Source organism: Pipistrellus hanaki (assembly GCF_964339955.1).
Source record: "Pipistrellus hanaki genome assembly, chromosome: 2".
Taxonomy (NCBI): domain Eukaryota; kingdom Metazoa; phylum Chordata; class Mammalia; order Chiroptera; family Vespertilionidae; genus Pipistrellus; species Pipistrellus hanaki.
In genome coordinates, this window is record NC_140504.1 from 160,672,435 (window position 1) to 160,686,753 (window position 14,319).

Consider the following 14,319-nt stretch of genomic DNA (forward strand, 5'->3'; position numbering starts at 1 on the left):
GTTACTTAATTTCTGCAAGCCTCAGCTTTCCAAGTATAAAAGGGTGCTATATATAGCATCTACCTTATAGGATTGTTGTAGGGATTAAATTGAATGAATTAAGAAAAATACCTATATGATGCCTGTACAGAGTATGTGGCCAATAAATGTTTTACTTTTATGACTATTCTAGAACTCTCTGCTACTTCTGCTCACTCCACCCACTCTAGAGAGCCTCTTAATTTCTCTTTAAAACTAGAGGCTCTGTGCAAAAGATTCGTGTACTTGGGAGTCCCTCAGCCTGGTCTGCACCCTCTCACAGTCTAGGAGTCCTTGGGGGATGTCCAACTGCTGGCTTAGACCCAGTCCCCCTGGGGGGAGGAGGGGTGGGACTAAGCCAGAAGCTGGACATCCTTAGCATTGCTGTGGAGGTGGGAGAGGCTCCCACTGCCGTGCTGCGCTCCCCAGGCATAAACCCAGCTCAGGGCTTCTGACTGAAGGATGCTCCCGCTATGGGAGTGCACTGACCACAAGGGGGAAGCTCCTGGGTTGACCATTTGCCCCCTGGTGGTCAGTGTGCATCATAGAAATGGTAGTTCTACCATATTAGCCTTTTATTATATAGGATGTTTTACGACGATAAAGCATCAAGAATCATAGGTTGCTATCTATACTAATAGGTCATTATTCAACATGACAACCAACTGAGTATGGCTATTCAGTTTTCAGTGAATGCTTCTGATAATGTCTCCTTCCAATTGCCTGATATTAACAATAATCATGCACCCTGATTTGTACCTGGGAGTTTATTTTCATCAGATATGGCAAAGTGACAGATATAAAGACAACTGCCTTTGAAAGAAGAGTTTATTATGTTTTCCAGGAAAAGGGGCATACCACACCACTCAAGGCCACACAGGGAAACAACAAAGAAACAAGGTCAGTCAGGAGGTAGGAGAAGTGAAGAGAAAGCACAGGCCATGGCCTTTATTGGGATTTCCTTGAGAAAGGCAAGGCAGGATTAACAGAGTAGAACTGGATAATTTAAATAACCCAGGGGACTTTGGGTATAGGTCTCCAATTATCTGGTATCTAGACCTTGGTTGATTCCAGGCAGGGGAAATATCGGCTCTGTGTGTGAGGGTTAGATAAAGGAGGTGGATGGGGATATGAACCAAGATCTGGCTGGTTTTCATATGAATAGCGTGGTAGCAGGGAGCTGTTCACTATCTCTAGGAATTATTTAGGACTGGAAGGGACAGTATCTTCCAGCCAGGCCCTCTAAAATATCAAACTCTTATAAAACACAGGGAGGAAAGCATGATTAATACACATACTCCATGGCAAGAGGGAATGCGATGTTATCATTAGCCCTCGTTCCATCATTTATTCTATTGTAAACTTTAAAAACATTGTTCTTGGGATGTAATAGTCTGGGCTTTTAATCTCTTCTAGTCCATTCCTGACAATGCTCACAATTGCCTTTGCTACCCTTTCTGAATCTTCTAATTACAAGAGCCTAAGGATACCCCTTCTCTAATAAGAACCCTAATTTGCCTATAAATACCTTAAGTTCCACCTAATTTTACTTTGTGCAGACACCTTCTTTCTTACACAAATGAAATGTATCTAATAATTAATATATTTGTCCAACACTTATTAATTAAATAATGCTGAAATTGATGTTGAGGCAAACTTTTTTCTTTGGGGACTCAATGACACAAAGACTCCAAGATTTAAGTCAGTTGAAACTAGGAATATATTGGAAGGAATTGGTTGGCTCAGTCATATTCTCTCTTCTTTCCTCTTTCTCTTCCCCGCTCCCCTTCTGAAACTAAATACCATTTATTTGTCTTTGTTTTTTTAAAACTCCCAACCAGGCAAATGTTCACTGCAGCTCTGTACCAACTGGAGACCAGTCCCTATCCTATATCCATGGCCTTCCCAGGAAAAAACTTAGAGACTGGTCTTCAGAGCAGATGGAAAGGGTACACTTTGACCAGCCAGAGGTGGGTATACTGAAAGTTGGTGAGTTGTTTTCTATTGTGGATGAAGGGGTATTATCTAATTGGCTTTTCAGGAAGCTTTCCTGGGGAGTTCACAGGAAGACCTCAAATGTCCCAACTGAACTTCTCACCTTCCTCCCACCTTCCATCTCCCAAATCCAATGGGTTTCTAAGATGTCATTCTAAATTCTCACATAATTAAAAGGTTATTTTGTAAAACAAAGATGATATACCTTAAGTATGTATGTACTCTGAGGTTATTTGCTTCTTTTATTCTGAAGAAGATTATGAGGCATTGTAAACTAATAAATATACCCAGGTTGAACACTTACCCTCAGGTATTACTAACTTGTCCTATACTAGGCTAGGCCTAAAAGTAGATGCTCTGATACCAGCCCTACTAGGCTTCGACCTCCTTACATGAGCCTTCAGCCATCTTATTTCAGAGCCCTGTTAATTTTTGGTGGTGATTGTTGTTGTTTTAGCAGGATATTGGCCAGAGGCTAAGTGGAATGACAAAAGAAGATACTTTTCTTCTCACCCTAGTCAGAAGAGAACTCGAGTCTCGCTCTTTGAGTTCTGGTTTATTAGACAAGCTTCAAAAAGAGCTGAAAATCCTGGATCCCATCGCTTCTGGATTTCTTCTTCAGTCTCAGCTGAGCCACCTCTTCCTGAGGCATGAAGTCCCTCTGCAGTTACCAACAGTCAAGATCCTCTGCCAGAGGTTTGCCAGGAGTGGCTCTCCTAAAATGGTATGACCATCTCGAAATTTCCAATGTGCATTCCTTTCCTTTATTTTACTTGAACCCACTAGAGTAATAGAATTAAAAATCTAGTTTCTTTTTTGAAAAATAACCTTTACTATTGACTCCTAAGATGCAGGTGCAATACTTATTTATACTTATATGTATAAATCTCTAGAATACACCAGAATAGAAAATAGATTTAAGTCCCTTTCTCTCTCTCTCCCTCTCCATATATATATATATGGAGAGGGAGAGAGAGATAAACATCAATGATGAGATAGAATTATTGATTGGCTTCCTCCAGTATATCTCACACTGGGGATAGAGCCCACAGCCTGGGCCTGTGCCCTGACCAGGAATTGAACTGTGTCCTTCTGGTTCATAGGTTGACACTCAACCACTGAGCCTCACCAACCAGACAAGTTAGGTCTCTTAGTCCTGCTTAATTTCTCTTTAATGAGCTTTTCCTTCCCAACTTTCATTATCTAGTCCTAACACTAGTGGGATAGTTAAAGAATCAAGATAACAAGTGCACTTAAATCCATTTACAAGCTGAGCAGTTGGTAAAAGTGGAGAACTTGACTTAAAAAGTGTGATAGTTCCTAAAGCATTAGCAGGGGTCCTCAAACTTTTTAAAGTGGGGGCCAGATCATGGTCCCTCAGATAGCTGGAGGGCTGGACTATATGAACTACTAATTCCTACTGTAACACCTTGGCTGTGCTCACTGCCCAAAAAACCTGGCGGGCAGGATCAGACTCCCCTGGGGGCTGCATGTGGCCCGCGGGCCGTAGTTTGAAGACTCCTGCATTAGAGAGTGCGGGGGGTGGGGTTGGTAATTTTTTAAATATAACTCACCACCACAATTTGCTGATTAGGAAACTGAGACCCAGAAGGGTTAAGGAACTTGCACAGGGCATCTAGAGAATTAATGGCAGACCCAGTGCAGAGATAAATGTTCCCCAACACACGGGCAGGGTTCTTTCTCTACTTGTACTTTCCAAGTTCACATTGAAAATGAATACAAAACAAGGTCCAAGTGTAACCATTCAGGGAGTTAGAGGAAAGTGCCCTAAAAGAGGAAGAAGTAATAGCAATGGGAAAATCATTAGTGAGCATGTGATGATAGAAAACCAGGCCAAAACCAACCTGATTTCATGCTTAGCAGTTAGTAGGTACGCAAATGAATGTAAGTTCTCTCTCCTGCCCATCTTTAAACTGAAAAAATAAAATTAGTTGTATATGTATGAGAAATATTTATAGTTCAATGGCAACTTATTAATATAACCTCCTTGAATCTTTAATTCAATCAAATTGTCTAGTCTGAAATCTAGTTTATATCCAGGACCCTGTCTAGCTTCCTTCTCCCATGCTACCCCCTCCACTGTTCTAGAGTTGTCTGTCTACCATGATCCTTAGGATGCCATCCAGCCCAGCAATGAAAATGGACAACATTCCTCCAGTCCTTTTCTATGTAAAATAATAATAATAATTAAAATAAAAATCTATATATATAAAAGCCTCAGCGACTGTCCAACCATTTGCCCAGTAGCTATGATGTACAATGACTACCAGGGGGCAGATTCCCCAACCAATAGAGGAGGAAGCCCAATTCATTGTGAAATTGGCCATGGGTTAGGTTGCTTCTGAGGTACTATCAGCCCTGAATCTGATCACCTGTTCCCTAGACCCAGAGAAGAGGGAGGTGGGAGCCAGTGAGTGTCCAGGTCCTGAGGCTGGGCCTGCAGGTGGGGTCTTGCAATGTGGGACCCCTTGGGGGATGTCAGAGAGCCGGTTTCAACCTGATCCTCGTAGGCCAGGCTGAGGGACCACACCAGTACACGAATAATATTTTTACTTACCTTAGTAACTAAGACCTTATTCCCAAATAATCTGAATATATCTGCTGAGTATATCTAAATATAAGTACATATTGTATATAATCCTATCAAATAAAGACAGAATATGCAGTTGACCATAACTCCACAACAAAGATGGCAGTGCCCACAGCCAATAAGTAGGGAATATACATATTGACGAGACAAGGTGAGAGGTGGAAGGTGGCTTTAACTGGAGTGAAGGCAGTGCTGGCAGTCAGGGGAAGGAAGGCTTATTCTTTCACAAATCTTCGTGCATTGGGCCTCTAGTACATATATAAAAGAGAGAGAGACTAAAGGCTATGTTATAGCATAGTAACAAATAGTCCCAAATCTCAGTTGCTTAAAAGTGCAAAAGCTTATTTTTCATTTACATTACATTTCTGTAATTAGTTTGCCACAGGCTCTTCTTGGCACTGTCATTATCTTAGCTCCAAAACCCAAGCTGATGAAGCAGACACTCTGGAATGTTTGGGACACATGGCAGATGGAAAAAGAGCTCTGAAGGCCTCATGTCAACAGTTTAATCCTCAATCCAGAAGTAGCACATGTCCCTTCTGCTTATAACTCATTGGCCAGAACTGGTCATATGGTCCTACCCAGGAAGTGCAATTTTACCATTTGTCCAGGAGGGAGAATAATAGTAATATTTGGTTAAAAAACACTAATAATTATTATATTTTAAAGCTGCTTTAAAAATTCTTCATGGTATAATATTTTAAACACATTTCATTTCAGCAGGCCTCTTTTCCCTACATGTAAATTAAATGAGGATTTTCTGCTTCATATTTAATTTTCAGGTGGATTATGAGAAGCTACTCTGTTTTCTGATAGTGGCAGCCTCAGATGATCCACGGCAAAGCAGAAGAGCCGTGGACAGCAACCTGAGGGAAGCTCAGGGTGGTACCCATCACAGCGAAAGGTACTTCCTCCCTTTCTGTGGGCATGTTATTCCTAGACTTTCAGAACTGGCTGGGCTGTTGGAGGCAATTCCCTATTAGGTGAGCAGTGCAGAAACATAGCTGTTCACCAACACTCAGCTTGCACCTACAGTTTTCTCTCGCTGTGCTGTAAATAGGTGGGCATAGGAAATTATTTGCAACAATTGTATATGTTTCTTAACAGCAGGGTATGTCTTTTTTTTATGAGGTTTTGGTGTAAAGATGAAAAAAAACCATTCTGAAATAAAATAATGATTGTGGCTCTGGCCGGGTGGCTTAATTGGTTGGTGCATCATCCCATAAACCAAAAGGCTGTGGGTTTGATTCCCAGTCAGAACACATACCTAGGTTGCAGGATTGATTCCTGTCGAGATAGGTACCAGAGGCAAATAATCAATGTTTCTCTCTCCTCCTTTGCTCAACCCTTCTTCTCTCTCTAAAAATTAATAAAACATATCCTCGGGTGAGGCTTTAAATAAATTAATTAATTAAATGAAAGAAAGTATTGTGTCCTGGTGCAGTACTCATCTAGAGTAGGTTCTGGAAATATGTTCAGTCAGTGAACTTCTGATGGCAGGTACTAGCACAGAAAAGTTTGAGGTACAGAATCAATAATCCCTTCCCATAATCTCAAGGGAAAGAAATAATTGAAAGCAAACACAGGAAATGAGGAATATTATTAGAGATGAGACACAGTAAAGCATGACAGTCTCCAAGTTCTCTAAGAAAACTGGCAGAGGGCCTTGGCTAGGAGCATAGCCCCATTGCCAGAAGCCTGGGCTCAATCCCTGTCTCTGTCACTAGGTGGAGCCTTGGGCTAGTCACTTATCCTCCCTGTGCCCCCACTCTCCAACTGTAAAATGGGAATAATGTATAACAGTGACCCAGTTAATTCATGCAAAGTTCTTAAAGTCAGTCCTGGTACATGGGAAGTGCTATAGAAGTGTTTGTTACTACTTTTTTACTGTCCTTCCAGAAGATACTCTTTCCAGTTACAAATAATGTGACATAGCGATTAAGAGCCATGGGATAGGAACTTACCTCTTTAAGAAAAAGGTATGGTTTTCTATACAAATGTCCCTGGGCCAAGGGTTAGATTTAATTCCCTTCTATGTGTTCTCTGTTAACTCTGATACTTCATCCAACAGCCATTGAATACCAGCTGTGTGCCAGGCACACTTTTCTGGGCACAATGAACTCAGAGGTGGGCAAGGCTCAGTCACTTCTTCAAGGGCTCACAGTCCAAACAAATATCACTCTGGGAGTAACTGTCCTATGGAGATCCATAAAGCCCTATATATATATTTTTTAATACTCAGCAACTACGCTTCATACAATACAGATCGTGAGAGGTAATATGCTGTGCACAGGAAAACATGGCCAACCACTGACAGATATGGTGGGTCTTATGAGTCCTAGACAGGAAGCCTCTCCTGAGCTCTAGACAGTTATGTCTCTGCTGTGTGGTGCCATAGATGTCACCCTTCATATTATTTGGCATTTGAGGTTAGGAATAGCGTCTGTCCTGGCCCACTCAGTGTCTAGCACAGGTCTAACATAGTTCCTAGTACATAGGAGATGCTCAATAAATACTTGGTGGATGTAATTGGCACTTCCCATTATCCAAAGAGCTTGCATCACTTCATGTGCAGGGGCATCTGGATTTCTACCCCATAAAAAAGGTGCCTGAAGAGATCATTTTGAACTCATCCCAGAAGGTGCTGTTTACATGAACCAGGTAGTGTGTGTGTGGAGGCGAAGGATGAATGGCCTGTAATGAACCCAGGCTCTGTGTTTATTAATGTGCTGCTCAGGAAAACACCCTCTTGTGTTCTGCAGGTAGAGCTTTACATGAGGCAGCTCTGTGATGTTTTAAAAGCAGCCAGCATCACTAATGGGACCAGATGAAATCCACTTCAGCAGCAGGTTTCCTAAGAAACCCCACCAGCTGCAGTAAATGGGTTCCATACAACACCTGCCAGTTCAGGACTCGGTGTACAGAGACGGGGGCCAGAGCCCCATGAATTCCCACCCCCAGAAACTGGCATTGAAAGGAAAGAAGAAAGGAAGAAAAACTTCTGATTAAAATCTGAGACAGATACTTCTGATTGACAAGGCCCAACTCATGTGCCCTGAGCAGCAAAAAGAAGCTGGAAATGCAAATAGCTGGCATGCAGACTCCTGGGCTGGGGAAGTGGGTGCAGAGTTAGGTGACCAACACAAAATAAATAGCCACTTTTCCTCCTTTTCTGTACCAAACTTTTGGAAAATATTAGCTATTGTTAAATAATCCAGAAAGGTATAGTTTGGTGTCAAGGCTCAAGTAAGAGTTCCAGAGCAAAAGGAAGATACCATATGACCTTTCGGAAAGTTAAATACATCTAAAAATAATTTATTGCAGGTACTGTACCACATCTCCCAGAAATAGTAAGGCACAAAATAGACTCTACTCACATCTTATGGAGCAAGAAGATTTCCCTAGTAGATGGCTTCATAAGATGTGGGTCAAATCTATTAACCAATTCCAGCCTAATAAATTTAATTTTTTTTAAAAAAAAAGTTAATCTAGCAGGGGGTGCTGGAGCATCCTGAGGGCCTACTGTGTGCATCAATTCCCATTCAGTGACATTATCTTGGTAGCTTGAAACCAGCAGTGGTGGAAGTATTCACACCAGGAAAATCAGCAATTCTCCAAATTAGGACTTTCTCTTAAAAAACTGATAGTTAAAGTTTTACCAGCACATCAAGGTAAATAAACGAGTAGGGGTTGTGGCACTGAAGCTGAGACAATGGAAAATAGGAAATGCTTCACTGCTGAGAAAATAGTTTGGCCAGATCTGGAAGGATACACACTTTTGAAAGTGAAATACTAGTATGTAAACACCTCAAACAAGTTTCATAAAATAAATGACTCTTGACACTTTGTCACTCTGGTAATTTTTACCTGTTATGGAAAGTATCAAAAGCCAGTTTTGCTGAACCACCTGAATAATTACATACATTTGCATTCCATCTGGTAAATACGTAATTACTCTCAAACTTTTCTGGGTTTTCCAGCTACAAAGAGCAGAGTCAAGGATAATGGAGGAAGTTTGCTTGGATCAAAATTTCCTCCTCTATAGGTTCCCTGGTCACAGGAATCTGCCAGTATCTGCCTTGCTTTGCTTGTGACATGTACCGTTAGGAAATTTATCTGGGTTCAAAAAAAAAGTAAGAAGTGTGTAAAGTAAACTACCGTTGACACCTCTAATTTTTTTTTTCTCTCAACCTGGTAAGATTACAAATTTGGTCCATATTCTAGTCGAATGGGTGGGTTCCTTCTGGAGAAGAGACTTGAACTCCCTAGAATGGAACAGATTTGAGTTAGTCTGTGAAGTCGCCACATGCAGTCCCATGACCAGGTTCCCAGGGCTTAGAAGGTGTGCAACACAGGTGAGAGACACAGTATGCAACACACGGTGACTTCCTTGAAGGGTTCACCTTTTCACAGACTTTCCCATGTCCCTCCAAGCAGTGCTGCCCCTCAACACGCCGACTCGCCATCAGAAGTGGCCAGCAGCCTGCTGGAGATCCTAAAGCTGGCACTCAGCGCAGCCAACGGCAAGCTCAACCTAGAGAGCCTCAGTCGGAGTTTTCGAAAAGAAGACCACGCGTTGTCCGGCTTCCTGCCCCCACCCAAGGTAACAAAATTAGATTTCAGCTCTGATCAGCCCTAAAAGTCTACCCCAGAGCTTTGGGTCTATAGTAAGAAGGCCCAGTTATGATCTGTGTTCTGCCTGTGGATTACATCACACAGTGTTTTGTCTTCTGTGCCAGAGAGGAGAGAAACAAAAGAGAAAAGAAATTGGGAAATGTGCAGCCTTGATACAGGAATTACTTATATTAAGCTATATTTTGTGCCAACAATATGGAATAATATAGCAATACCCAAATAATATTTCACAGTGGAAAACAAGTGTTTGTCAAGACCAAATGTCCATTCCTCACACCCTCACCAGCTTCCAGGAGGTTAGCATGTGGTATCCATTCCTTAGGGATAGCACATTGTAGGGACTGGTGTGACTTATTGCTGATAGAGCTGAGTGTGCTGTTTTGGGGAGCATTAATTAACAGTGCAGATGTGTTTCATGGAAGAAAATCCAGAATCATAAACTCGAGTCATGAGGCTACCTAGGATATAGGCACAATAATAATTACCATGAGTGCTACAATTCCTTTAACACCAAGGCATCACCACCAAGCTTGCCGGTGTTCTTACCAAGTGCTAAATCTCTAACACTGAAAATACAAAATCTAAGTAGTTGTTAGAACCTGTTTAATAAATTTTAAAAACTGAGCCTCAGGAGTCACTCAAGGACCTCAGTTAGCAACTGGCAGAGGCAGGATTCAAAGTATAGGACAAACTGAAAATTAAGAGCTAGAATCGGCAGAAGCTATCTGGAAGGTTCCATTGAGCTCAGGACACAAAAGTTAGAATTCCAGAGGAGTAGAGAAATAGAAGGAATTGAAAGTTACAGCAGGGGGTGGGGTGTGAGTCCCATTGGAAAGATTTAAAAATACCTTTCATCTAAGTCAGTGGTCAGCAAACTGCGGCTCAGGAGCCACATGCGGCTCTTTGGCCCCTTGAGTTTTTAGCAAAGGCCATCTTAGGAGTACCGTAATTAAGTTAATAACAATGTATCTACCAATATAGTTTAAGTTTAAAAAATTTGGCTCTCAAAAGAAATTTCAATCATTGTACTGTTGATATTTGGCTCTATTCTAAGTAAATAGGGGTTAGAATTGAGAGCAGAGAATTTAAAAGAACAAGTAATGCTTGCTAAGGAAGCAAAGACATATTATGCTAAAAGTGGGATCTTATTCTGGCACAGAAGTAGCTTGCTCTCTGCTTTCATTTATAAGTCAATGAAGCATGCAAAGGCAAAGCTCGTGTGTGTGTGTGTGTGTGTGTGTGTGTGTGTGTGTGTGTCTATGTATGTTATACTTGTATGCATGTTTTACTAGAAAGATAGGATACTATAGGAGATTCCACACATCCTACACACACTTTTTTTATGCTCAGGAATAAATCAGTAGGAATAAGTTAAGAAGCATCAATTCTTTGTTATTAGAAACTACATAAGAGCATCAGTGATGCTCAAACGTTCTCAGTCGATACTCTTAGAGTGGAACATAAATGACTTGAAAATCAAAGTAAATTTGCTTAACCTCTTTGATTCTCAGGTTTTTCATCTGGAAACACTGGGTTCCAGATGTCTGCCTCCTGTCTGTTGTTAAACAAGATAAGTATGTGAAGACACTTAGCACACTGCGTGATACCTGAGCACAGGCAGGCAGAGTGGGCCTTGAACTTCTCCCCCCACAGCTGGCCCTGCAAGCTTAAATTCATGGTTCATATCCAAGGAAATGGGACACATTTTCCTGAAAGCTGGTCTGCCTCTCATGAGCCATCTGGCATCTTTTAAGACATCTGGAACTCACTCAAAGTATAGTACAGTTCCGGGAGGTATGTAAGACACAATTCTGTTTCCCCAGGACGTGAGAGAAATTGAAGCCCAAGGGACATTGGATACAGAAGGCAGTAGTTTCAGCTGAGCATCTTTATTTCAGGACACAGGACTTCAGAGTGGCCTGGGAAGAGCCATCTGAATTAGAAGGGGTTTTCTTTTTGACCAGTACTAAATCTCCTTGATGTGAGAGAGTCACAGTACAGAGAATCACGGGCCTCCTTAAGTTTCTTGTAAAATCTCTGCACCCTGGGCTAGACAGAGGTGGGGTGCTGAGGCACCTCCTCACAGCCAACATTTCAGAGGGTTCACAAATGATTGATAGCCTCTCTGATAAATAAATGCAGTCTTGAAGGGTAATATGAGTCTTGTCACTCAAATCAATGGAATTTTGATCACTGTCAGAGAACAATATGAAAACATATCAACTACCTATCATCTTCATCCTATGCACTCATACATCCTGTTCATCTAGACAGTGGTTCTCAACCTTTGTAATGCCATGACCCCGTAATACAGTTCCTCATGTTATGGTGACTCCCAACCATAAAATTATTTTTGTTGCTACTTCGTAATTGTAATTTTGCTACTGTTATGAATTGTAATGTAAATATCTGTATTTCTGATGGCAACCCTGCTAGTGGTTCTCAACCTGCTATAGAGCCTAAGACCATCAGAAAACAGATATTTACATTATGATTATGATTCATTAACAGTAGCAAAATTACAGTTATGAAGTAGCAATGAAAATAATTTTATGGTTGGGGGTCACCACAACATGAGGAACTATATTAAAGGGACAAGGCATTAAAAAGGTTGAGAACCACTGCTCTAGCATGTTGTTAATACAATGATCACTCCTGGAAAGACTGCTGAGGCATCATGAATCCACATACATTTATTGAACACCCTGATCATTATCCAAGTAGGTTCAATGGGTCTTTATAAACTAAAACACTCCCAAGCACATAGGCTCAGTTTAACCTTTTTTTTTCTTTGAATATATTTTATTGATTTTTTTACAGAGAAGAAGGGAGAAGTATAGTTAGAAACATCAATGAGAGAGAAACATCAATCAACTGCCTCCTGCACAGCCACATGGATCAGAAAGATGGCTGCTGAACTGAAAGGAGGAAGGATTTGAAGTTAGTAAATCCTTCTGGGTATGTGCCCGCAACCAAGGTATATGCCCTTGACTGGAATCAAACCTGGGACCCTTCAGTCCACAGGCCACTGAGCCAAACCGGTTTCAACAGTTTAACCCTTTTTATACATAACCTATATTCATTTTTCATCTCATGAACTCATTCTCTTTCCATTCTACATCCCAAACTACTCCCAGACTTCCCTCCCAGGAGGAGTTATCTAGAACACAGGCGGCTGTCCTTCTAATTACTCTGCTTCATTTTCATGCAACTTCCTTATTACCATTAACAGGGAGTCTCATTACTAAGGGAACTCTGGCTTTGTGAATTAAGTTTGTTCTGGTGACAAGACACTATGACACCAGTTTAGCTAGTGAGAGTTTTCTGAAGTTTGTCAGCTCCTCTTTGGTAGTTTGTTGTTTTTGTTTTTATATCAGTACACTTTGCCCTAAAATTATAAAATTATTTTTACTAACTTCAAATCCTTCCTCCTTTCAGTTCAGCAGCCATCTTTCTGATCCATGTGGCATGTTTATCCTATACTTGCATTCAACATGTTATTCACTCAATGTGTTCTGGGAACTGTGATAAGGCTGAGGGCAACAGACTATTACAATTTCGGGAGTCAGTGGAAAGGTGACATTTTTAAACATGTCACAGTCCTATATAACAAATTCAGTGATGGCCATAACACTGTGCACAGAGAAGAAACTCCAACCTAACCTAATCCAGAAACTCTTCACAGGAGAAGATACAAATGATAAATCTTGGAGGATAGATTAATTTGGCAAAGAACTGGGGGAAGGAACAGAGGAAAGATTCAGAAAGGTTTTCTAGGTAAAAGGAGCAATGAGAAATGCCCTGGAATGAGAAAGAGCATGGTTAATTCTGTGTGGAGGCAGCACACAGTGAATGGTGGGATGATGGGAGATGCTGCTCAAATGATGCCAGAATGGGGAGTAGAAGCTAATTTATGACATTCTTAAGGAGTGTAAATTTTATCCTGAAGGCACAGAGGAATCATCAAAGGATATTAAACAAGTGAATGATATGATCAAATTTGGAATTTGAAAAGAGCATTCTAATAGAATATGGAGAATTAGAGGCAGGTAGATCTCTAGAAGGCTGGTCCAGTAATTCAAGCAAGAAATCATGAGGGTTTAAACCAAGGAAGTTAACAGGAGAGATGTAGCTATTAGGAAGTACAAAGTAGTTCTTGATGACTCATTGAATGTGGTCTTGAATTATGAAGAATCAAAAATGGCTCCCGAGGTCCTGGCTTTGGTAACTTGATGGCTGGTGGTGCCATTCTCTGAGATAGGAAACAGAAAAGTTGATGGGTATAGGAAGGAATAATGAGTTCAGTTTTGAACATGTTGACCTAGGTTTAGAGATTAAAACTAAAAAAATGATTTAAGATTCTTCAATACGGAGCTGAAGTCATATGAGCAGTTAGAGTTACTAGGGACACAAGGAAAAGGGTGAGGGTGAGGAAGACACTCATTAATGAGGAATAGGTAGACAAAAAGAAGCCAATAAAGGAGACAAAAAATAATCAAAAGACATGTGGGAGTGGTCAAGAAGCCAAGAGATAAACCATATAGCATGCTGTCATCGATAATTAGGAATGAGAAGTCTTCATTAAATTTGAAACTAGAGAGGTGACTAGTGACTTGGTAAACACAGTTTAAGCATCCATTGTGATGGAGCAAAATGCAAATGAAGTAACTGGGAAGAGAGGAAGTTGAGGGCATCTGTGCACCACGCTTTCAATGAGGATTTAGGGGAAATGAACATTTATTTCACATGTCAGTTTCTAAATAAGAGATACTTTATTTACATTTGATTTTTTAAAATCCCTGATTAAACAGGAGAAATTTCACATAATCACTTTCTTATTGAACAAGGATCATCCTTTTAATATCTAACCTCTAAAGGATTTTAATAATAATTCTGAAAAACACTAAACTGCCAGGATGTCCTGGTAGATATTTCTATTATTCCTCTACAGCTGTCAGCAGTCAGTTCTTAGCAGCTATCAATCAATCTGCTTCTAGGAACCCTGATGTACTATTTCCAATCTGCTGCTCATTTTAGCCTGGAGCATAATTCAATATTGC

The 14,319-nt window shown here is 40.8% G+C and overlaps 1 protein-coding gene across 1 annotated transcript in view; it reads left to right on the plus strand.

Moving 5' to 3' along the window:
• LOC311615772 (uncharacterized protein C1orf87) overlaps positions 1 to 14,319 on the plus strand; it is a gene marked incomplete at its 5' end in the record, with an annotated part of 76,413 nt that overhangs the window by 22,979 nt on the left and 39,115 nt on the right. Inside the window, 4 exons of the mRNA XM_084871213.1 lie at positions 1,860 to 1,988; positions 2,471 to 2,737; positions 5,407 to 5,528; positions 9,062 to 9,227. Coding sequence (XP_084727339.1) covers positions 1,860 to 1,988; positions 2,471 to 2,737; positions 5,407 to 5,528; positions 9,062 to 9,227 — 684 coding nt within the window. The remainder of the gene's footprint in view (positions 1 to 1,859; positions 1,989 to 2,470; positions 2,738 to 5,406; positions 5,529 to 9,061; positions 9,228 to 14,319) is intronic.